At 43.6% G+C, this 24,227-nt stretch overlaps 2 protein-coding genes and 1 long non-coding RNA gene across 4 annotated transcripts; 2 read left to right on the forward strand and 1 right to left on the reverse strand.

The window, feature by feature from the left end:
• The first annotated feature begins 10,116 nt into the window (after positions 1-10,116).
• On the forward strand, positions 10,117-14,269 carry LOC100833715 (glycine-rich RNA-binding protein 1). Of its 2 annotated transcripts, XM_024461905.1 has the most exons (5): positions 10,117-10,272; positions 10,383-10,523; positions 10,631-10,699; positions 10,792-10,898; positions 13,403-14,269. In XM_024461905.1, the coding sequence occupies exons 2-5, from the start codon at positions 10,415-10,417 to the stop codon at positions 13,859-13,861; spliced, it is 744 nt and encodes a 247-aa protein (XP_024317673.1). In that variant the 5' UTR covers positions 10,117-10,272; positions 10,383-10,414; the 3' UTR covers positions 13,862-14,269. The 2 variants fall into 2 exon arrangements, with proteins under 2 accessions (XP_024317673.1, XP_010234702.1); XM_010236400.3 differs by having other exon boundaries at positions 10,152-10,523.
• On the forward strand, positions 10,911-13,345 carry LOC112271791. The gene is made up of 2 exons (XR_002965220.1): positions 10,911-12,640; positions 12,717-13,345. It is a non-coding gene; the product is annotated as an uncharacterized LOC112271791 (long non-coding RNA).
• Positions 14,270-18,509: 4,240 nt separating the features above from the next.
• LOC100834028 (ATP synthase subunit gamma, mitochondrial) lies at positions 18,510-22,897 on the reverse strand. The gene is made up of 9 exons (XM_003573829.4): positions 22,672-22,897; positions 21,737-21,780; positions 21,504-21,656; positions 20,608-20,721; positions 20,403-20,530; positions 19,422-19,544; positions 19,203-19,322; positions 18,948-19,069; positions 18,510-18,823 (listed from the first exon to the last, which is right to left on the reverse strand). Exons 1-9 carry the CDS (start codon positions 22,776-22,778, stop codon positions 18,754-18,756), a joined length of 981 nt encoding a protein of 326 aa, XP_003573877.1. The 5' UTR covers positions 22,779-22,897; the 3' UTR covers positions 18,510-18,753.
• Between the last annotated feature and the right edge of the window lie 1,330 nt (positions 22,898-24,227).

Genomic DNA, 24,227 nt, shown 5'->3' on the forward strand with positions numbered 1-24,227 from the left:
TCTTGTAGCCTACTTTTTGTAAAAAACTGCTCCAGGCGAGCCTTTGTTAATGAAATTATGCCCTTCGCGAATCGACATTTGTAGATAGCCATTTGTTGGTGTGTCTTCGAGTTCCTTTTGTTTGCGGTCCTTAGACCTATTGTGCTTCTCGTGCAAAAGCAAAAGGAGGTGTCGAGTCCTTCGACCAGCGAGAGAACGGCTTGGGAGACTTTGACTCCAACGGTGTCGGCTCCGAAGGCCCCTCCTTCGGATGTATCGACTCACGCAGGAGGCTCCGCAGTCTAGGACACACCAACTGCCTCCGCTTTTGAGAAGACTCAGAGTGAGCTGGAATTTTTGCGAAGGCGGCTGGATGCCGAGACTAGAGCGTAAGAAGCGATAAAGTCAAAGCGTGCTGTACTGGGAGACGCTCAAATCAACAAGGCCAAGTTGAAGGCGGCGATCAACCGTGAAGAGTTTATCTTTGAAGAACTTCGCGAGTTAAGCACTCGACTCCACTGTAGGTGTTTCCTGTGTGTGCCCGTATACTTTACTTTCCATTTTGTCAGAAAATCATGCTTTTGTTCTGCTTGCAGATGTCCGTTGGGATCCACGCGCCGAACAGGATAGAGCGCTAGTGCCCTGAACGCTCGCTAGAAAACCGACCGATCGTCGTTTTGGTCAGACCGGTCGAGGGGTCACGACCTGATGCTGCGGCGCGACCGAGTCGAATAGATCAGAAGATACTTTGCCTCATGCAGGGATATGTTAGTTCTGGCTCATCAAGCCTTCTGGCCATCAGAAGATGCGCCTCCAAACCTGAGAGCATTGATGAAGAAATTCCAGAGCGGCGCCAAGATGAAGAAGCAGATATGGCTCTAACTGGTGAGAGGTGCCAAGATTGCACTCTCCTTCGTTCGGACCCATTATCCGGACCTGGACCTCAAACGTGTCGCCACCCTTCCAATTGTGCCGCACAAGGCGTATGATATGCGGCCGCATTTTGACGCGGTCTGCGAAATAGCCTTGCATATGATCCCGTGGTGGGACATAGCGGAGGAGGAAATCTTGAAGCGCGAGGAGTCGTAAAGGCCATAGGTCAATTTGTAGATCATCGTGGAGCCGATTCTACTGGGTGCGCAACCAACGCTCCTGGTGGGAGTAACCCCCGAGTCCGGTTGCGACTGTTTGCAGTGGTGACCGGACTCAAGTTGTAATCCCGTGTAATTCTTTAGCTTGTAAGTATTTGGTAATGAAGATCCTTAGAAAGATGTTTGGTACTTCTGCAGTTGGACCCGAGTAGAACTCAGGCACTTGAATTCGAATTCGAGTCGGATTTTGCGAACGAGCACTCCTGATGGGAGTAGCCCCCGAGGCTGCAGATGACTATTTGTAGTCAGCCGCACGCTCAAGTCGAAATCCACGGAACACGGACAATAGGCAGTCTCTTGTGAAGAAGATGGATGTTTCGGACGACCTTGAGGTGATGTACATTCGTTTGAGGTGCACAGAGCGCTAGCTTTCGATCGCACAGGACGAGATTGCTACGCTCAAGTCGGAGAACCAGGCTGCATCCGGCCGAGAGGACTTTCTGCTTGGAGAGTTGGTAAAAATGAGCGTCAATTTGCAAGGTATCCCTGTTTCTTTTTGCTTGTAACTCGTGATGATCTGTATTTCTATTGACCACTTCTGATTGTCTTGCAGAAATGATGCCAGAGCCATATGTTGAGGCAGAGCATGTGAAGAACCGCCTGAATACGATTGCATATTCGGGTCCCGCCGCTCCAGCCTTCTGGTTGAACCGGGACAGAGGTTAGGCGCAGGTGTTGCTGCAAGACCGAGTCGCGCGAGCCATAACGTGCCGAAGTCCTATAGCCATTCCATGACAGAGGTGCATCTCAACCGTTTTTTGGACTTGCCGGCTCAGTTGACCTGAAGGGCTTGATCGAGAGGTTTTGTGAGGGCATCGTAGAGAAGGGGGCTACGCTGGAACAAATGGTGGAAGGGGCAATTCTGGCTCTTGCATTTTTTTTGGCTCTGCTACCCATCACTTAACTTGGATTTCTTGCACATTACATCCCCTTCCATGCCAGATGGGAGTCGAAGATTTAACCAGGTACGAGGCCCTCGGAATGTAACACCCCTACGTCCTGCTTGTCTGGATTGTATTTATGAGTTGATTACAAGGGTGCCGCGGAGGCTAGATGCACAGATTCGATCTAGCGAGTGCGTCTAGGCGGCTTCTATGCGAGATTAGGTGATCTTAGCTCCCCCCTCCTGGTCCCTTTATATATGCAGGAGACCAGGTCTCGTGTGGAGTCCAAGTCGGTTACATCATAAAGATATACTATGTTTAGACTTCTTTGTCTTGAACCGCAAGATTGAGCATATGGACTCCTGGAGTCATAGTATACTGCATCATGGGCCTCCAACTGGGCCATGATGGGTATACTCGAGTCGAGTATGTGGTTAGTCATAACCACGTCACCCGGTAGTCCTCAAAGGAGGCCTGGATGACGTGGAGGGAGGTGTAGTAGATCACGACGTGGCGGTCGGCCTCGGCGGCTGGAGCCTGGGAGTGCATAGGTGGTTACACCGAACCGGTGGAAGACGCGGACAGAGGGGGTCAGGTGATGCATGTAAAGTGTTGCATACATGAATTTTGATGTGAATTATTTCATGTTCCATCATATTTACATCACATTATGAGTTACTACTATTGTTTTCAATGATTTAGGAAACTTTCCATGGGTTCCCATTATTTTGGTATTCTGAGAGGATGAAAATTCACTTTTCAACATTTTTTATATTTAAGGTTCTTCTAGAACTCAAAATACTCCAAAACATTTCGAGCGACAATATTTTGCAAGATAAATCGCTGCTTCAAAAGGACACGGATGCATGGCCAAGGAAGGCCAAAAGAGGGTCCAAGGCGCGTCTCCCCTGCACGCGCCATGGGGCCCACCATGGCCTTCCCAGCCCATTGTGTCTCCGTTTTTTGCATGTGGCTAAACAAGATCTAAAGGCGTCGTCAAAGGAGATCGGAGGAGGAAAACGCTGCTCGAATCGCCTCCGGGTGGCTCCTCCCTCCTCTGGCGTCGTCATCATCAACATTTACAACACAACAAACATCATCTTCTGGACCATCTCCATCTATGAGATTCGACATCATTCCCCACAGAATTGTGTGTATCGGATATCTGGAGTAGTTTCTAGTGCTGATACATGTTTATGTTTGATAGCTTGTTATTATTTTGTGGTGAAAAATATTTTCAGATCGTGTTGTATCACATATGCCACTGGTCCTAGGGATGGTCCATCATCGTGAGTAGTTTCCCATGTTCCTGATCTTGTCATGATCTCTATATAACATGCTATGAGTATTTTGTCATGTTTTATGTTTTCATGTCCATTTATGCGAAACAAGGAAAGATTTGACGATGAGGAAGTGAAGCTGGCAGAAACACGAGCGCTCGCACACGCTTGGAAAGAAGTCCTCCTCAGCGCGTACCAGGAAATCCTGACGCGAGCGCCATTCATTTGTGGCTGAACCTAGGTGTGCCTCGCACGCAAATAGTACGGATGATTTTGGGGGCACGAGAGGGCGATTTTCCAAGGAGTAAGAGCATCACTAGCATGTTCCCTAAAATCACCCATTCCCTAAATAACTGCCCCCATTCACTAAAAGAGCAAAAAATCTTCTCCAACAGTTCCTTATCTCATTCCCAATCCCTAAATTTTAGGGAACTTCCTATTTTCTCTCTCCTTTTCCCCAAATGTAGGGAACGAGCTACCCATTCCCTAAAAGTGAAAATGCGCATGCGAGAAAGAAACCGTCGGTTTCATTTGGATTCCGTCCGCCCGACCCGCCGTCCTCGGCTCGCGTTGCCGCTGTACGCCGCCACCGGCCCTGTCCAACCTCTTCTGAGCCCTTACCTCGCCACCATGATCTTCGTCGACCCTCTCCCCAGGCTGAATCGGGCCAGCGTGGCCTGAATCGCACCACCGAAGCCGCAGGCCGCCACTATCGATTTTTTTAGAGCAAAAGGAGCATCGCTCCCGATTTCATTAAGGAAACCACAAGTGTTTGTAACATAGAGGTCTCAACAGATAATAGAAAGGCGGGATAGTGCCAAAACAAAAGCTAGGCCTATTACATGGATCAGCCATAGGGCGGAGAAATTGTTGAAAAAAGGTCTTCATATCTCATCCACTTCTTCAGGATGCAATACGTTTGACAGTTGGTCTCCAGCCATATCGCGCCTGGTATACTTCATGAGCGACCGTCGACAGGACATGCGCCATTTGCTTCAGCTTGTCTTTATCACCTCCCTTTTGAAGCCCAGCCCAAGCCAGCATCCAATGACATACAGAAAACACTACGTTTCTTATCAAAATAAGAAGCATTCCTAGCTTTCCACAAACTCCAGCACATAGCAGCCCCACCACATGCTTTAAGGCTCTTAATCATCCCCCTATTTCCTTCCAGGATGAACTATGTTAACTCTAACATGTTCTCTGGCACTTTGCTAAGACCAAATGCACAGCCCACCACAGACCAGCAGAAATGAGCCACTGGACATTGGAAAAAAAGGTGATCTACGGTCTCCATCGATCCACAAAATTCACAGACTATGGATCCAGACCAGCCCCTGTGGGTCAAGTTATCCCTCGTCAAGATTCTGTTCTTGACAGCCAGCCAACTAAGAACTTTAATTTTAAGAGGTATCCTAAGTTTCCATAGATCCTTATAGACGATCTGTACCTGTCGATCTTTAATAAATTTATATAAAGACCCTACCGAAAACACCCCTGATTTCGTAAGCTTCCAGAAACATCTATCATGTTCATTGTTTAACTCAATATCTCCACAAAGCTGTAATAATTCAATACACATCATCCTGGTTTCCTCTCGCAAAGCTCTCCTAAAACGAATGCATCCCCAATCTGAATGGACCACCTCAGCTATGGACACAAAGTGCTTGTAGGTTAAATTGTGTAATCAAGGGAATTTTTTACAAAGAGGCATATTTCCTATCCAATGTTCTTCCCAGAAGAAGGTACGTTCTCCGTTACCCACTATCTTTCTACAACAATTCACAAAGATATTTTTAACCTGCACTAGACCTTGCCAAAAATGTGATTGCCCACATCCTGGCTTACAAGCAGCTAACAAACCTTTTTTTAACATATTTTGATATGATTACCTCCTGCCAATCTCCTTCCTCATTTTCAAGTTTCCAAAGCCATTTGCAGAGAAGATTAATGTTTTTAACATCTAAATCAGTAACGCCCAAACCACCTTGATCCTTGGGTTGACATATCTCATCCCAATTCACAAGGTGGTACTTTTTTTTACCCTTATCTTCCAGCCACAAAAGTCTGGCACGAAAGAAATCTAATTTCTTTTTAACCCCGTTGGGGATCCTAAGTAGGGACATCATATAACTGGGAGCATTGCTAAGACAAGTTTCAACTAAAATGAGCCTACCGCCCATAGATAAAAGGCTACCTTTCCAGCCACTCATCTTTTTCTCTACCCTATCCTCAATATATTTCCAATCACTATTGCACAAACGTTTATCTTTGATGGGAATCCCCAAATATTTGAAAGGTATCTGACCACGTTGGCAAGAGAACATTTTAGCATATTCATCTTGTCTCTGGACAGACTCTCCAAAACAATAAACCTCATTTTTATGAAAATTAATTTTCAGTCCAGTCAGGTGTTCAAACATACAGAGAATAAACTTTAGATTTCTAGCGAATTCAAAATTATCTTCCGTCAGAAAGATAGTATCATCTGCATACTGCAGAATTGAAATCCCATTCCCAATTATATCACTAGCTAAACCTTTGAACAAACCTTGGTCTTCAGCTGTTTGAACTAAAACATTTAATGTGTCAGCAGCTAGATTTAAAAGTAAAGGAGATAGGGGGTCCCCCTGTCGAAGTCCTTTCTTAGTTTTAAAATAGGGGCCTAACTGAGCATTAACCATAATTGCAACCTTCCCATCAGTAACCAGTTTCATGATCCAATCCGCAAATTTGTTTGGGAACCCCTTCATTCTAAGAACTGAAAACATAAAGGTCCAATTAATTTTGTCGTAAGCTTTCTCGAAGTCTATTTTAAATAGGACCCCAGGTTTTTTGCAGTGATGTAAATCATCTAAAATTTCATGGAGCATAACTACATTGTCTAAAATATACCGATCCTTGATAAAAGCAGCCTGAGTATCTGCAATGCTTTTATCAGCAACTAAAGCACCTCTATTATTCCTTTAGTAAAAATCTGAAACTGACATTAGATAAGCAAATTGGTCTATACATTTGAATCTTGTTCGCCCCCTGTCCTTTGGGGAGCAAAGTAATGATGCCATGGTTGAGTCTAGAGATATCCAGGACCCCGGTACTGAAGTCTTTAAAAAGCAGAAGCAAGTCATTGCAAACAAGTGGCCAAAAACGTTGATAGAATTCAATTGGAAATCCATCATGACCACAGGCCTTATTATGGGACATATTAAAAACAGCCTCCTTAATTTCGATTTAAGTAAAATCTGAACTAAGCATGATCCTATCCTCATCATTAAGTACCATATCTAAAGCTTGTGACAAAGTAATATGTAAATCATTTATTGGACCAAACAACTCTTTATAAAAGTTTGTAGCATAGAGGAGGATCTCCTTGTCACCTGGGATATTCCACTCATCCTGTACAAGTTGAAAAATCTTATTCCTACGTTTCCTTCCACTTGCTTTAGCCATAAAGTATGTAGTATTACTATCACCTTGTAAAAGATCAATTTCTTTAGATCTTTGACACCATTTAATATCTTCCTCTTTAATAATGTGGTTGTACTAAGCTTGCAACTGGTTTCTCAAGTTATAAGTTTCAATTGACAGTCCTCAGATCTCACTATTCTTATCTATTATATCTAGCTGGTCTCCAATTTCTTTCTTGGCTTTCCTAAAGAAACTTTCATAGTTAATATTCCACCCTTTCAAAGTCCTCATATTCCTGAGCCTCCCTTGAAAAACATCCAATCTATCTTTACCTTTAGTTTCTGCCAGCCAAACCTTTCTTACAACCTCTAACAGATCCCCTCTAGTGAACCAGCTTAGTTCAAATCTAAATAATTTCTGATGCCGAGGGACTACTTTCCCAGTATTTAAAATCATAGGGGCATGGTCAGAAACTCCTCTTACCAGAGTCCTGACAGTAGCTAAAGGAAACTTTCTTTCCCAATCCAAACTCACCAGAATCCTATCTAATTTCTGGAAAAGTGGGTCAACCTGGTTGTTAGACCAAGTAAAATTCCTGCTTGCAATTTCAAGCTCTTTTAACCCCCAATGTTCAATGATTGCATTAAAAAGGAAGGTCCATTTTGACAACCTTTTAGTCTTATTACGTTCATTAACTCTTCTAATAATATTGAAATCACCTCCAATAATCTTGAGAAAATCATTACTACGAATAACTTGTACTAGTTCCAGAAGGAAGTTCTTCTTATCCCTATTATGGGGTGCACCATAAACATTGACTAGATTCCACTTGAATCCAGTCTCCTTGTCTAACACAACCATGTGTGTATAAAAGTCCCCAGCTTCGAAGGTACCTACTTCGAATTTATCCTCCCTAATTCCCATGAGCATACCACCAGAAGCTCCTTTAGATGCTGCCCGGTACCAAATAAAAACATTTCTACCAGTTGAACTGTTCAGCCAAACATCTTCAAAAACAGTTTTTTTAGTCTCTTGACTACAAATAAAATCCAACTTTTCATCGAAAATGACACCCTTCAGATATCCTTTCTTTTCTGTTTCACCTAAGCCTCTAGCATTCCAAAACATCCCTATCATAATTAATTTTTCTTCTTTTTCCTAACTACCTTTTTCTTTGGTTTCACACTGGCAATCCCAGGGGAACCTTTCCTACGAACTTTTTGATTAGATCTTAAAACTAAGAGATCATCTAGTCTGCTATCCAGATCTAAATCATCAGCCTCATCCCCATCAGAAAATAATTCCTCAAAATCCTTAGGATCAAAGCCATCCAGCTTTGCTCCCTTCTTAACAGCCTGGAAGTCTAACTTTTTTTGATTAGCCATAAAGATATTACATCTAGCAGCTTCTAGTTTTTTAATCACACTAATACAGTTATCAACCTCCTTTTCAGATCTTCCCAAACTAACTCCTAGCTTATTTGCTATGTCTACCAGAGTTTCATCTTTGGTTTAAAACACAGAAGGAAGTGCTACACCATTCTTATCTACCAGAAAATCTTGTAACTCAATATTGTTATCTATATCTACACTAGTATCTACACTAGGAAATTGAACAGGAGTAGAATTAGCTAACAAAACATTAGGAAGTGTAACATGAGAATTAACATGTGAGATCTCAGGGTTTCTTCTCTTCAGAAGCTCCTCTGCGTTGTTCTGAAGTGGCACATCATTCTATTTCCCTCCTCTAACAGCCTGTTTCTGTGTTTTTCTGTTTTTGAAGCAACCCCCTGACCATTCTTAACTATGTCAGCATATGCAGCCCCAGATCCAGTTGCATTGGTTTTGACTTGAAACTTGCCCAACTCTGAAAAAGGAGTATCAGTATGGATCACCACCTCAGGATTCTGGTTCTCCTTGTTTTGACTTGAAACTTGCCACTATCGATTTGGCCGGGGTGCCAACGATTTGCAGCGCCGCCGTGCTGAGGAGCCCCTCCACGACCTCCCTCTGTCCTACCTGAGTGGTTGGAGGCCTCCCCTCAGCCACCCGCACCTGTCACTAGTGGTCGTCGTCGCCCTCTCTCTTGTGGCCAGCGTAGGCTCCGCCGCCGCAACTTCCTTGACCTTCTCTGCCTCCTGGAAGAGCTGCCGTGGGTTGTGGCGCGTGGGCGAGCGCAGCGCGGTGAGCTCATGGGGCGGTCGCACACGCGAGAAGAGGCAAGCAACGGCGCGATGATTGGGCTCGTGGGACGGCCGCCCGTGCTGCGGGAGGCAGGAGGCGGCGCAGTGTGCGGCGGCATGCGGCGGAGGGAGACTAGATTAGCAGAGGAGACGGGATGAGCGGACGGAGACGGCATGGTCAAAGGAAGAAGAAGGCATATGCGGAAGAAGAAATCAGTCATTGACAGGTGGGGTCCTTTGGTCAGTGGGATGGAATGAGTTATTGAGAAGCTGCTGGAGAGGAGCACTTTTTTTTTCTAGATTTTTTCTGTCTCATGTCCCTAAAACTGGTAACCCATTTTAAGGAAGCTCCTTGAGATGCTCTAAGAGCAAGAGCAATGTGAGGGGATGCTAGACAGAAAGTTAGGACCGGGTTTAGCAGATCCAAAACTGGTGCAACATAGAATTTTCTTAGACTCGACTTCCTCAGCTCGTGGGTCCAAAGTGGTTTCTCCTTCTTCCTTGATTCCCCAATGACAGCGACCAAATCGTCCCCAAGTCGGTTCTTTTCTTACCTCAAATCCCCAACGCAGAGCACAAGCCATCGTGAGGTTCATTCAAAATCCAAATCCCGCTCCTCTTCTTCCCCAGATTCCCAACGCTTCTTCCGTCCCAACATCGCCTCCTTCACTCGAATCTCCGTCTGGGCTGGTCGTTGCGTCTAGCGTGGAGGAGCTGTCGGGCTCGAAGGCGGCGAGGCGCGGGCGGCCGGGCTGACAGCGGCTGGGCGCAGCGGCCCTTTTCTCTATCTCTTCCTGATGGTTGTTGCAGACACTGGGGGCGAGGCGTCATTGAGCTTGAGGAGGGATTTTGGCGGAGAAGGAAGCCCTCGGGTGGAACCCACGAGGTCAACCATTTGCTAGACCGGGTAAGGGCCCGTTCGTTTGCAAAGTTACCTGGAGGGATTGGAGGGCAAAGGAGGGGATTTGAACGAAGATCTCATGATTCTCGACCGATCTCCGCCGGTAAGGCCATGCTCGGTTATGATATTCCCTACAGAGATTGAGAGTGATCTAAGGAAAATTGAACTAAACTGGGATCGATCCCTAACCGAGCTGAGCTGCTTGGAAAAAGGGCTAAAGTGATAAAGTGAAAGAACCAGTCTAAAAAAATAATTCTTAACCTCTCCTGTTTCAATGGGTAGGTCACTTAACTCTTCTTAGCACCGCATGCTGACCAACGTTGGGATTGCTCTGGGCGAACTGCACATCTGCGAGACAATCGAGAGGACCTGAGCAAGTGAGGTCATCCTGTTCCTCTATTTACATCCGATGGCCCAGAATACCCTCGCCTCGCATCACCGGAAATCTTCTCGTAGCTTGGCGGCGGCCATCTCAACGACCCACACCGTACGTCTTTCTCTATCTCTTCTCTGACCTAAATCCACCGCCGCAGCCGTAGCTTTGCATCTCCGACGACCACTCTCACCTCCTACGCGTGTCGCCGCTGCCCCATCTAGATCCGCCCCTCTTTGGTAGGAGATTCCGAGAGATGGCGTTCTTGCACAAGGCCGGGAGTCTTCTCAAGCGATCCATTGGATCTGGCTCGCCGCTGCTCCAGACGGTCCGGTGCATGTCCTCCTCCAAGGTCTTCATCGGAGGTTCAGACTTCTCCCTTCCGTGCTCTTCATTTGTTTCCTTGTGCCGCGACAACATATTTTCTCCTTCAAGGAGAGCCCCCGTATTAATAATCGTTTTGTGCTTGCAGGCGTCTCGTACGGCACGGATGGTCAGAGCCTCGCTGATGCATTTTCTCAGTACGGTCAAGTCGTAGAAGGCATGTTTCTGCCTCGTTTCTCCATTTCATTCACACGGACAAAATATGCACTCCCCTATATCTGGACGTTAACTTTGTCTTTACTTGTTCAGCTAAGATAATTATGGACCGCGAGACTGGAAGGTCACGGGGATTTGGCTTTGTAACCTACACATCTGCCGAGGAGGCTGGTGCTGCCATTACTGGAATGGATGGGAAGGTGCATTACGCCTTGGTCAAACTGTTTGGATTTGCACGTCAAATGCTGATGAACTTTATGCATTTCTTTTTTGGTTTTAAATTCTACTCATGCTTCGGTACCTGCAAGTCATAAATCATCTTTCGGTAGTTTGCATGTCTTGTGGGTCATGATTTCTGGGAACCTACAATAATTGCTAAGAAAGGCTTGTGTTTGATTAGATTTTCATGAAAAAGAATGAAATGCAGTGAACCAATAGCTTCTTCTATGTTACAATGATACATGCTATGCGCGGTAGATGTTATGTCTGGAGTTGAGGTACTGTAGTGCAGCCGGCTCTAATTTCAACCAACATAATAATAAAGAGAAATGATCTTATTTTGGAAGATAGTGGTAGAGATGATGAGATTAGTTTCCTTTAGATAAGAGGATGGTTTCCTTTAACATAGGTATTAGTTTCATCGACATCAGTCCAAGCCCTCCTTATAGAAGGATCATCTTCTTGAACTAAGCGATGAAATAGCCAAACTTGAGCTAAGTCTCTGAGTAACTCATCTCGCTGGATGGCGTCGAAGTTGTCAGTGAAGATCTGATCTGATACCGTAAGGTCCCCACGGATGGCGTCAGTTTCGAGGGATGAAATATCGGTGCCTCGCAACAGTATGATACTTGTAGGGAATTTATTTGCTCGCATGGATATGCTCTAGGTACCAGGGATCTCTAAACACACATTTTCCCAGGTTTGGGTCCCCATGGGATGGCTAACAGTGTTACTCCTGCTTTGTTGGAGTATATCGGGATCATAGGGTACAATTGTGTTTATAGAAAGGGATACCCAGTTGGTTGGGAGGCAACTCGATGGCTAGGGTTTCTGCCCTACAATTGGCTTCCGTGGGATTTGGAATGCTTGAGAGATTATGGTCGTCTTGCGGAGTCTGTCTTGTTTATATATACATGTGATATGGTGGTGGCCTAGGATTCCATGTTGTGAACGGGTAGGACTCCTGGGCGTATACAATAAAACTTGTGCTCCTTTCCCAAGTATCTGCAAGACTTCCTTGGAAAGCCGTGGTATACCCCACCTAGGTCAGAGGAATCCTGTGTGGGCCGCTTAGAGTATGCATATCCCTGGGCTTATGCGGCTCGTTATAACTACCTATCGTCAAGATGGCATTTTTTTCTTTTTTCTTTTTTTGTGTGAAAGCAACTAACCAAAAAAACACTTACAAGCTTACTTGAAAACCTCCGTTACATAATTCTTGTCTCAAATTTATCCAAAAATGGATGTATCTATTCCTAAAAAGCGTCTAGATACATGTAATATTTCGACAAGAATTATGGAACGGAGGAGTGCAAGTGCACAAAGCCCTATGCTTAATAGGTGAAAAGTTTATGCAAAAAAAAAAGTGATGGATTGTGGAAGGCACTGCAAGGAGGCATACCTTTTGTTGAAGACCTTCACCTTGAAGTTAACATTCTCTGTCAGTCTTTCTTGCTTCCTGTTTTTTGGTGTTGAAGGATGAAATGGGCTCCAGTATGAGGACCTAGAGATTGTCGCTAGCTTCAAAATGATTATTATATAACCCAAATTGGAGTCCGGATGCAGAAGATATGACCAAAACCGTGCAAGACAAAGTGCAAGAAATTGTCACTTCTGTGGCTACAACTGAAGATCAGTCGATGGCACCGAATTCCAGTAGCATGTTGCAGTCTGGTTGGTGGTACCGACCTGAGGAGGTTCCAGGGTACCAAGTTGCATAGCAGTATCCTTCCTGCCATCTTCTGTTTTATTATATGCTATGACTTGCATTAGTTTAAGCTGTTCCTTCACACCTCAAGGCTATCCTGTGACCAGGAGTCCAGGACTCCAGGAGGCTTTTGCGCTCTGGCTGGCACAGTACAAGAGGGTTGTGTGGGCAGCAGAGATAGCAGGGGATAAACTTTGAATCCCTAGTTCATGCTGCGCTCCTTATAAAGGAGGTGACCAACTTCTTTTGCATGGAAGTAAAGACTTCATCCAATTGGAATCTAGTTATAACAGGATTGAAACCGACACATCCATCAGGGAAAACCTGCATGGATACAACTTTAACTCTTAACTCTAACCAGGATCAGGACATCAGAGATCAGACTGGGTCTAGCGCCTGTAGGGACTAGGGAAAGCCCCCCCCCATAGCAGTGATGTTCTCATGTGAGCTTTTGGTCCCACAGATATTGTGTGTTTAAAACTTGCCAGCTTATGTGATAGTTGTGCACTGATTGAATTGCTATTCTGTTCGATTTATTATTCTTATGTTGCATGCTTCAAACTTTGTATGATATCATCACCTTTATTTTCCACTTTTCGTTTTTCTTTTTTTTTTCATTTGATGCCATGCTCTGAAATTATGGAGTTTTGCTTCTTTTTTTTCACCTTGCAGTTTCCCTTCCAGAGGTGTTTTGCTTGTTTTTTGTTAGCAGTTGGATCAGTCTTTATAATTGTTGCCTGCTGATTCATTTTGTGATATGTTTTCTCAATTTGCCAGGATCTGCAGGGTCGGATAGTGAGGGTGAGTTATGCTCATGACCGTGGTAGCCGTGCTGGTGTTGGTGTTGGTGGTGGCTATGGCGGTATTGGTTACAATGGAGGTGGTGGAGGCTATACAAGAGGTGGTGGTGGTGGTGGATACAATGATGGTAGCAATTTCAGTTTAGGGTACAACACTGGTGGGAACTATGGTGTCCCTGGAGGCGGGCAAGGTGGCTATGGTGTCCCTCAAGCCGAGCAAGGTGGCTATGGTGGTAATGCAGGGGGTGCTGGTGGATATAGTGCTGACGGTGGCAAATATTCTGGTGACTACTTGAATCAAGGGGGTGGAGAACCTGCTCCATATGGAGGTGGAAATTATGGCGCAATCAACACGGACAACGCCACCGTTGATGCACCTCCTGTTAAGTTTAATGACTTGTTAAGTGATCTCAAAGATGATGATGCTGGCAAATAGGATGGTGAGGGGGAGAGCTTTGGCTTGGTTGACGGGGACACAAAAAGAAGTGAAGGTCAGGATGACTTGCTTGAAGGTGATTTCAGGGATGGACACGAGGCTGATGACATTGCCAACACAAGAAATTGAATTCCAGTCTAGGAATAAGGTTCTAATCGAATACCTTTTCATGGGTTACGTTAGGATTGTTCTCCATGATCACCATACGTTGGTAAATCCTGCGAAGGTGACAATGTCCTGTATGCAAATAAGTCGAACTGTGTGTGTAGCGATGTTCTGCATGCTGCTTGCTTTGGATTACTGTCTGTCAAACTCGTGATATGATGTGAATACTTGAAGTCTGGATTGAACACAGGAAAATTTCTTTTTGAGTGGCTGATGAATGATTGAAATTACATCCAATACTAATTATTAGGGGCTTCAGTGCTCGTGATGATTCTATTTTTTTTATTCGTACCGTGTTGTAATTAAATTGATTTCGGTTACCCTGATCCTCAAAAATTCTTGATGATTTTTGGACTTATCTCGTACCTTCCGTGTTCAAGAAACTGGAATCAGATTTGTCGCTCACAATACGATCGGACTTGTACTGGGAAATTGATATGCACCGGCTGCGGGGAAGAGGAGCTTGCGGGGATTGGCGTAGGGTCAAGTTAGAAGGGGATTCTTGTCGCAAGCAAGAAAAAACGAGAATTAGGTGCAAATCTTCGAGGAATTACGAGAATCATCTTAACAAGGTCTCTCTAATCTCAGGAAGAGTGTGTCTTTGTCAAGATATCAAAAGGCCAAAAAAGTCCCCTTATGGGAGAGAGAGAAGGCGAGGCCGCCGGTCGCTGCTCGCGGGATGGAGAAGACGAGCATGCCTGTGTTGCTGCTCGTGGAGATTGCAGGAGGAAGACGATAGAGGCTTGTCGAGCGTCAAGGGACGTGGGTCATTTCCCGGGTAAACCTCGCGGATTGGGGCCGAAATATCCTGGTGGGAGTCGAAACATGCAGCCAAGCCCGCGGATATTTTTCAGCCAGGAATTAGGCGGGGATCCCGAAGGAATTTGGAGCAACCAAATGAGCTCTAAAGGGATTGGGAAGATGGGGTTTTATAGCATCGGCAACTCTCTGTAGCTAGTGTGAAAATGATTCAAAATGACTCGGCATTTCAAGGCTTAGCCGTCAACTTGAGGAGTTAATGGAGAGCTTGGAAATTCATGTATCCTGGACACCTCTCACCAAACGGTCATTAATTTGACTATATAACTCTATTAATGCTACAAAACTCCAAATGATGTGAGGTTTTGTTGGGTTGGAAAGTAAATTTTATGTAGCTTATGTTGATATACTCTACTTGCCACATGACTTCTCTAGGTGGGTGCTGACAAAGTCGAAAGCCAGAGGAAAATGTTGAGTGCCTTGGAAACACTTTTATCTTGTTTTCGCCAACTTGTTTCTTCAGCTCGATTTCTTCGGAGCTCATAGATTGTTGGATTTCTTCAATGTTGTATCTGAGTTCAACCAACAATAGTGGAGATGAAAGCATAGCCATATTGAAAAGACATTTCACTCCACTGGCAGATCCAGAGGGTGGCCAGGGTGGTCCATGGACCACCCTGGGAATTTGGCCCATATATCACTACATCTAATATCCTAAGCCCAAAGACAAAATAGAAAATAAGGCTGTCAGCCCATCTCCTTGTTGCATTGGCCCTTGTCTTATCAATCAATCGATTGATCAACTGCGAACAGAGATTCAGGGAACACCGTCGATCAGACGATCGATCGATCAGCCGCGGAGGTGGAAGTGACGGAACTGCCTCCTGCCGGCCTAGCGATCAGCGGCGATCAGGACGCGCAGCCCAGCCGCAATCTCTCGGCATCACTGTCCAGGCGATCAAATTACTGTATGCTTGTTTAATATTAGCATATTTATTGTTGACGAGTAATATTTGGAGTAAAAAATAGCTGGTTATAATATATATTGGGTAAATAAATTGTATGGATTTCTCGAGGTTGAGTCGGAATTGGGCCGGAACTTCCATTGACCAGCGGAAGTTCTGCTCCTGGAACTTGCTGTGCATAACGATTAGATTTTGGTAAGTTCATATAAATAACCCTTTGTCACCAATTTGTATCTCGCCCGAGCTTGAAGCCAAGAACAGTGCACTCTCTCCCAAGAACTCCATAAGCTTAAATCTTCTAGATCTCCCTCCACAGAGCTTCTCCCTTGTTAATTCTTTGAGGATTGGAGTAGAAGAGTTAGATCTAGGGTTTCATCAAATCACAAAGTTGATTCCCCTTGTTTCTCTTCTGGATTCCGTTTGGGAAACCTGAACGGAAGCGGTTGCCTCGTGCTCTCCCTTGGTGTTGTGGAGCTCGAGGATTGAATTGGAAGCCTCCAATTAAGCTGTGGAGAGAGCCATGATCAAGTTTGTAGGGTCCGTTCTTCGCCCTCAAGTAAGCCATTAGTGGAGCTCACCTCACCTTTGTGTGTGTTGTGAGAGGAGAATAGAGTGAGCCTTTCTGGCGCATCTACCTTTGTGGTAGAGCACTCTTCCAAACGGAAACGTACACCTATCCCAAAAGATGGAACTCCGGTCAAAGCATCGTCTCCGTGTGGTATCTCTTTTCACCATTACATTCTTGCAAGCTATATTGTTTATCTTGTTGCTTCGGATATCGCTTCGGCTATCAGCTATTGCACTTCATACTAGGGTTGTATTCACTTTAGAGAATTTACTAAGCCCTAAGATTAAGTGTTTGTATCCTTAAAATAAAAATAAAATAAAAAATTGTTAGTCGTCTATTCAACCCCCTCCCCCACCCCCTTTCTAGTCGACCATACCAATCTTTCAGATATAACGGAGTCATGAGATAAACTTAAGTTAGCGTTCACCCGATCACTTATTACTTTGACACGACTTCGTGTGATAAGTGGATCGGTTGTTGGTCTAGTGTCAATGGCTAGGACCTCTAGTCTGATATACTAATGGATTGATATTTTCGATCTCTGCCACATTTCTTCTTAACAGCAAGCGCTAATTACGCAAAAATTGTTTGGATTTCAGTTGTTTTGTCCTTAACTACCGTGGTTCCATGCAACCTCCTCCACAACACTTTGCGTACCCCTTCCCCACTAGCTACCCCACTCTAGGTCAAGATGGCAATGGATAGACAAAATGTGGATATCCACGGATATCCAACCCATAGATCGTGGATATGATCGGGTTTTCGATCCATGGATATCCACGCATGGATACCCGCCAACTCGTGGAACAGGCACGGATATCATATTTGATCCATGGATATCCATGGATACCTGGTATTCATTAAAATAAATAAATTACTGACATGTGTATCCACTGCTCGATAGATGTACTCTTCCGTTACTGCAATGAAGTACTCATCCGTCCCGAAATAAGTGACGTGAATTTATATGTCATTACTTAATTATTTCGGGACGGACGGATTACTTTGTAACTTTATATGTAAGTTTATATGGTCTCTTGGTTAATATAGATTATAAATCGGTGATCGGTCATACACGTAAGTTATGAAACTTACGTGTATGCTGGGTCCGCCAGCATATATATATATATCTAATAATTCAATGAGCTTTCGCATAGTTATGCATATAATTTTTTGCCGTGTAAACTCCGCCACATCTTAAAATTTATGCTGGGTCCGCCACAATGGATATGAATAATCCATGGATACCCGGTGGATATGGATATGGATATTGTTTTGCATCCATGGATATTTTCGTGGATGGATAGTTGGTTTTGCGATGGATATGGATATGGATATGGATTTGGTCGACCCATCCAGACCCGACCCATTGCCATCTTGAACTCCAGGAGATTCGATAATATGGTCCACATGCCACACTTTAGTTTGTCTTTGATGATATGCCCATTTTTTTCCCTACATCTTGATGATTTGCTCCTTTTTTTTTATATAAATGCATTCCTAATTTTCTTAACCCAAAAATGACATGTGGATTGATCGCACTACCCCCATGGCAAACTTGAGGATTTCTCCAACTTCTACCTGGTTCGACTAGATCGATCGACAGAGCCAGCCCCTGATCCATTCCGGCATTCGTTCCGGCATTCGTCCACAAGGAGACCAAGGGGTGCTACCACGAACCACACCCGTTCGCTAACAACTATTCTCCGACGACCTGGTTGCCAGAGTAGCAGTCCGCGGTCGTCGGAATAAAGTTGCCGCCCTCGGTAACACCAGGCAAAGGAACTTGGAAATTCCTACAAGTTTGCCATGGGGTAGCAAGGTCATTTTTGGGTTAAGAAAATCAGAAACGCACTTAACAAGGAAAAAAAAAGGGCAAATCATGAAGATGTAGAAGAAAAGTAGGGCATATCATCAAGGACAAACTAAAGTTGGGCATATGATGAATTTCCAAGTAATATGGGGCATATTGCCAATTCTCCCACCGGAGTTGATCAGTAAGTAATCAGATCGGACGCTCCAACAACAGTGCATCCAACGCCCATACTTTAGTCCAATGTGCCGATAAGTAGCCCTGCGGCCGCTCCTCCCAATTAAATCAAACGGAGTGGAAACAGTATACCACGACCGTTCCAGCTGTTACATTTTCCGTCCATAAAATAGGCAGATAATACGAACAGATGCAGCAACAAGTCGCAAAATGCACATACACAATCATTTATTCAAGATGAAAACGTCTTTGTTGAACATACTGAACAATATAGTTGCACTTTGAACATAACAAGGTCGATTGCAACAAAGCACATCTGCTTGGAACCGGCCCATAATCAAGCTAATTATTGCAACAACTTGGCACGGGATCCGCTTGCAAGGGTTTCAGTCGCTTTTGTTGAAACACAAGTAAATAAAGAAAAAAGATATGGGCAAAAGTTTAATCATCCCTCAAGAGCGGAGGCGCCAGATATGATCTCGGTGAGCTCTGTGGTGATAGATGCTTGACGTGTCCTGCAAGACAGAATGGGGTGAATCAGCATTTCACTTTACATATCTATTTTAATCTATGTGTTCCCTTATACTTTGTACTTGTTGATGTATTGATAGATATGAGAGCAGAAGGGGAGGGAGAGACCTGTTGTATGTCAGTGTGAGGCGATCAAGCATTTCACCAGCATTTCTGCTGGAGCTGTCCATAGCAGACATACGGGCACCAAGCTCACTGCAAGCATTCTCTAGAACAGCATTGTACATGACCTGCCATATTCAGCCAAATATTATACATTTGTGCTATCAAAGAGATGTTAAGACTATAAACAGTTTATAACTTGATTCGGAGGAAACAGCAACCATGTGAAGGTAAAACCTTGAGCAATGACATACGACTTACACAAGAAAACTGGAACTCAGTAAGATTCTGCAGAATTTCTGATTTTGTTTCACCTCCTTCAATTTCATATGAATCCAGGTCACCAACCTTCCCACCAGATTCAGATTCTTTCTCCATAACCTAACAAACAGAGCTAAAGCTAGTAAGTAACTCGGTTGGTTAATTTAAGTGGGGATAGATCATGGAAGTACAAATCCATATGCCTCAAGAAGCCCTCACCTCTGGGGACAGTATTGTCACCAGTGTGGGCCTAAATGATATGACAGACTGAAACTTGTTAAAAATAACCCTTATAGCATCATATTCAACATTTTTTAAGATGTCATCTGCCAGCACAGCAACCTGAAAAATCATCAAGACAAGTGAATTTACAGTGAGAAAGAACATATATACCTTTTGTTAGTCCCAGAATTACATAATCTGCCTGTCGAAAAAAATATAGCCATGTGCACTAAAGATATATCTTTGACTAATAATTACTCCATTCCTTAAAGATTGGCATATTAGCTTTCATTAAGACAAGACTTTGACCACAAATTACTATGTCAATGTATGTTTATATGACATGAAATTAGTATTGTTAGATTCGTTATCGGAAGTACTTCATGATACTTGTGGTTTCATGTCATATAAACCACACTTTAACATAGTAATTTGTGGTCAAAGCCTTGTCTTAGTGAAAGCTAATATGCCAATCTTTAAGGAATGGAGGGAGTACTTAATTGGTTCAGCAATATGTGAATTATTTGATATATAATTGATACTGTCAGCATTGTATTTAAAATCACTTTTCAACAGTATCAATTTTGTATGGATGCATATTAAAAGCACTTCCGACAGTATCAATATTGATTATGTAACCCACATTTGTTGAGATTAATTTCATTGAAATGGGAATAGAGGGGAATATGATTGCAAAGAAAAAAAATCATGTGTCAAACTGCTGATTTAGTTCTTTTAATATGATTGACAGTACTTTTCTTGCAGAACACAGAATAGGCATTGTTCAATACAAAGTTAGCTCTAAATTGCTCCAACTCAGAAAACCTATATGAAACTGTGGACTCGATACTCTGCTCGTACATAGGTATGCTTTAATGCAATAATTAAGCAGGTACATCTGGGCAGGGGTTTGGAAAACATAAATTCACATAACCATTCATTCCTAGAACTCATTCAATCGGAACAAAAACAATTAACCTGTGTATAGTTAATAGGGTTCTTTTGCAACTCAGATACTGTCATCTCAATATGCTTCCTGGAGTCACGAATGAGTTGAACTTTCCCCTTTTCTCCTAATATGACATACTTGCTTTCTTTCTCTGGACCTGAATACCAGAGGTATAAGCAGTAGTTTGGAACATGGGCCGTGTAAATGACAACATATAATCACAAACGAAATTACCAGAAGTCATTTTCTGGAGTGCTTTGCTGACTTTAACTGATGTAGAGTTGATACCACCACAGAGACCCTTATCAGATGTAATGGCTACAATAACATTCTTCTTGACATCGACGCCTGGTGTTTGTATCAAAGATTTAACAACCAAATGAATAAAAAATCAAGGATTCTATTCTTGAGCCATCATGAACCAAGAAAGAAGTATATCCTATACAAGAATTGTATCCATCATCTTGCGAAAAGAAAAAAGAACAGCATCAATCAGATTAGTTTGATTCATAAGACATAACTGTAGAGAGGTATTAGGTCATGAGTTCATTTCTTACTTAATATCCATGGGTCAATAATGATATGGAATGTGCTAGAGATCTATGATGAAGAAACCAAGAGATCCCTGGTGTGTTTTAGTCACTAAATCATGGATTGTGCTAGATATCTATAATGAAGAAACCAATAAAACCCTGATGTGTTTTATTTGATAAATCATGGAATATGCTAGATATCTGCGATGAAGAAACCAAGAGAGTTCAAACAAGTCATCTAACATTTGTTTCTTATTACTCCCTCCGATCCATATTAGTTTTCGAAATATTACATGTATCTAGACGCTTTTTAGGCATAGATACATCCATTTTTGGACAAATTTGAGACAATTAATATGGATCGAAGGGAGTATTTAATGAGCATGAACATGTGATTAAGAAACCAAGAGATTTCAAACAAGTCATGGAACGTTTTTCTTATTATGTAATTAGCATGAACATTGCAACCACCAGCACACATACAAAACCAAAAAAAAGGTAAGTAAAGTAATACCTCAAAGGGCAAGGCAAATGCAATTAGACACAACACTACAACAAAAACAGTATAAGATATGACAAGATGGCTCATATACATACTAGGAGCATCCCCAAGAAGAGCTGTGAATGGCTGCCATAGACCACGTGAATTCTCTGTTCTTGTTTGAACAGCACGAAGCTTTGATGCTGCAACCATCTTCATTGCTTTTGTAATCTTTTGGATGTTCTTGACACTTTTCATGCGGTTCCTCACTGAAAATTATCAGCAGCCAATAAATACAACATCATCTAAAAAATACAATCTGATGACAAATTAGAATGAAAATCCTAACCAATTTGTGTTGAGATGGACCGTGCACCAAGTGGAGCAATCTCCCTGAAGATTCAAATGCAAAATAATCACATTCTAAGTAAAAAAACATAGTGCTTATCAAATAAGCAGTGTCGTAGTCAAGTCGAATACCATAGTTATAGAAATACAGAAATGATACCACAACATGGCACCACAGCCACAGAAAGTCCATGACGTATTGTTACATGCACCTAAAGGATGTGCAATTTTAACATTGACTTTTCAACAATATATGTGGAAAGTGAAACCGAATAACCAAAGCCATGTTTCAAACATTCAACAAGCAAATTCCAACACGTATACATTTTACAGAATTAGCTAAACAAAACCTATCAGCACAACATACATGATTGATTCATAATTGGCAGCATGAATTAACATAATGCCTTAACATTTGCATAGCAAAAGAGCATACAATTAGATTGTTAAAAAAATGGTCATTTTTATCCTTGATGAACCCAAAAGCATCCGAACTCTTTACCACATCACATCAATTACCTCAGGACACGCACACCACCACTCTTGTGAACACAAAACCACCACAACGCAGCATGACCAAGCATCACATTGAACTATTCAGGAAGAATCACAACCCTCTCTCAGATAGGCATTCCAAAATCCTATTTACACCAGCATTTCACAAGACGATTAAAAACCCTCCAGCACGTGCCTCGACCTCGACCGCAAAAAAGCCTTCAGGAATCCTTTAACCGAAACAATCATTTGCAAACAGAACCAAAACGTAGACATAGATTTTGCAGTTTCCACATGCGGACACGCCTTATGACGTCGAACGGAGCTACTCGCCTACGGGAAGATCAGATCCATCGCCAGATCGGTCGGATCTCTAGGGAGCAACTGATATAAGAAGAGGCGGATCAATAAGAAGGGAGGAGTCGGGGGTGGAGATCTTACGGCTGGGAGATAGCGGGGGAGCGGGCTGCCATGGCGGCAGACTGCGAGGGGGCGGAGAGGAGAGCGCGCCTACCCTCGCGTCGCAGCGCCGTCATCGCCATCGCCATCGCTGGCAGCGGTTGTTCCTCCCTGCTTCGTGGGGATCAGAGGCTTCTTGCTTCAGGTCTTGAGGTTCGTTTCGCCGCAAGAACTCGGCCGGGGAAAGGGACGTGGAATGGAGAGGGTGTAGAGGGGGAGCCCTAGACTAGGAGCGAATGGGCCGCTGCCCGCTGGTTTCCGCCAGAGGAGCTAATGAATGGGCTCTCGACTCTCGAGTAACAAAGGCCTAACCATCATTCTTTGGGCCGCAGCTTCTTCCTAAGCAGTATTCTAAAAACAAAAAAAAAGGTGATTCTCAAAAAGAAAAAAAGGTACCTGTAGTGACAAAAAGACAATAAGATCGTTTCATAAGCGAAAATGGTCTTCGATGCCCGAGCGACAGGTCTCGTAGCCATGGACTTTTCTTTTGGTGTCACGACAGGCCGTCTTTTCGGAGTCCATTGCCTATTTATTTATTTCACTTTGTATTTCTTAGTTCAATTTACTTTATTCTTTTTTTTTCTAAGAAAGACATCTTCTTCATTTTATTACTCAACAGTTTCAAAGGAAGTAGCAGCCGGACCAGGGCTTCATGGTACGTGTGAGATCTATGGCTTAATAAGATTGATAAACTACTTATACCAATAAGATGCATCTTTTTTCGGTAGCTCGTTCGTACTATTCTTTAATTTGCAGTTGGCGTCCGTCCAACGAAATTACGTTGATGCCATTGAGTGCTCTCCTCGATCCCACGCGGAAGAAAAACACCCAACCTCGCAAACAAAAAAGATCCTCTCCCTGACACCTCTTCCCCCGCCGCCGCCGTTGCCTGCTGGCCTCCTCACCACGTCGGGGGTGCCACCGCTCCATCACTTGCATCGCTCCTCCTCCGTAACTCTCCCTGACGCCGTCAAGATCCGCCTCCCTCGCCCCACCACGAACACCGGCACCCTTGCTCTCGTAGCGCCTGTCAAGATCCACCTCCCTCGCCGCACCACGAACACTGCGGCCCTTGGTCTCGTCGTCTACGCCGGTCTCTGCGCCGCATATCCTCCTCGTCGGCAACCGTCGCCGCTCACTTGTCTAGGTTCAATCTAAGTGGCGTTTTTCTTCCCTAATTTGGATCGAAATCCTATGGTTCTTGTTGTAGATTATGTTTATTTCTTCCTTCACCAATTTCCTTGCTCTTTCAGATGCTTTTGGAACCCGTAAATTTGATGGTGATTTTTGTATGAAGCTTTCTTTCATGGTTGGTTTTGTGTAAAAAGGACATTTCTTCGTTTTCCCACAAAGTTGGGATCTTTACAGCTAACAATAGCTTTTGCCACTTGTGTTTTGACGAAAGGCAGACAGCGTTGCTTTCAGTGGACATATTAAGAAGGAAAGTTACAGAGAAAAACAAAGCAATCCGAGATGACTTACACGACGATTATCGCCACAACGAAGCACACATGTATCGCAAGAGAAGCACTCCTAAT

This window comes from Brachypodium distachyon, chromosome 3 (genome assembly GCF_000005505.3).
Source record: "Brachypodium distachyon strain Bd21 chromosome 3, Brachypodium_distachyon_v3.0, whole genome shotgun sequence".
NCBI lineage: Eukaryota > Viridiplantae > Streptophyta > Magnoliopsida > Poales > Poaceae > Brachypodium > Brachypodium distachyon.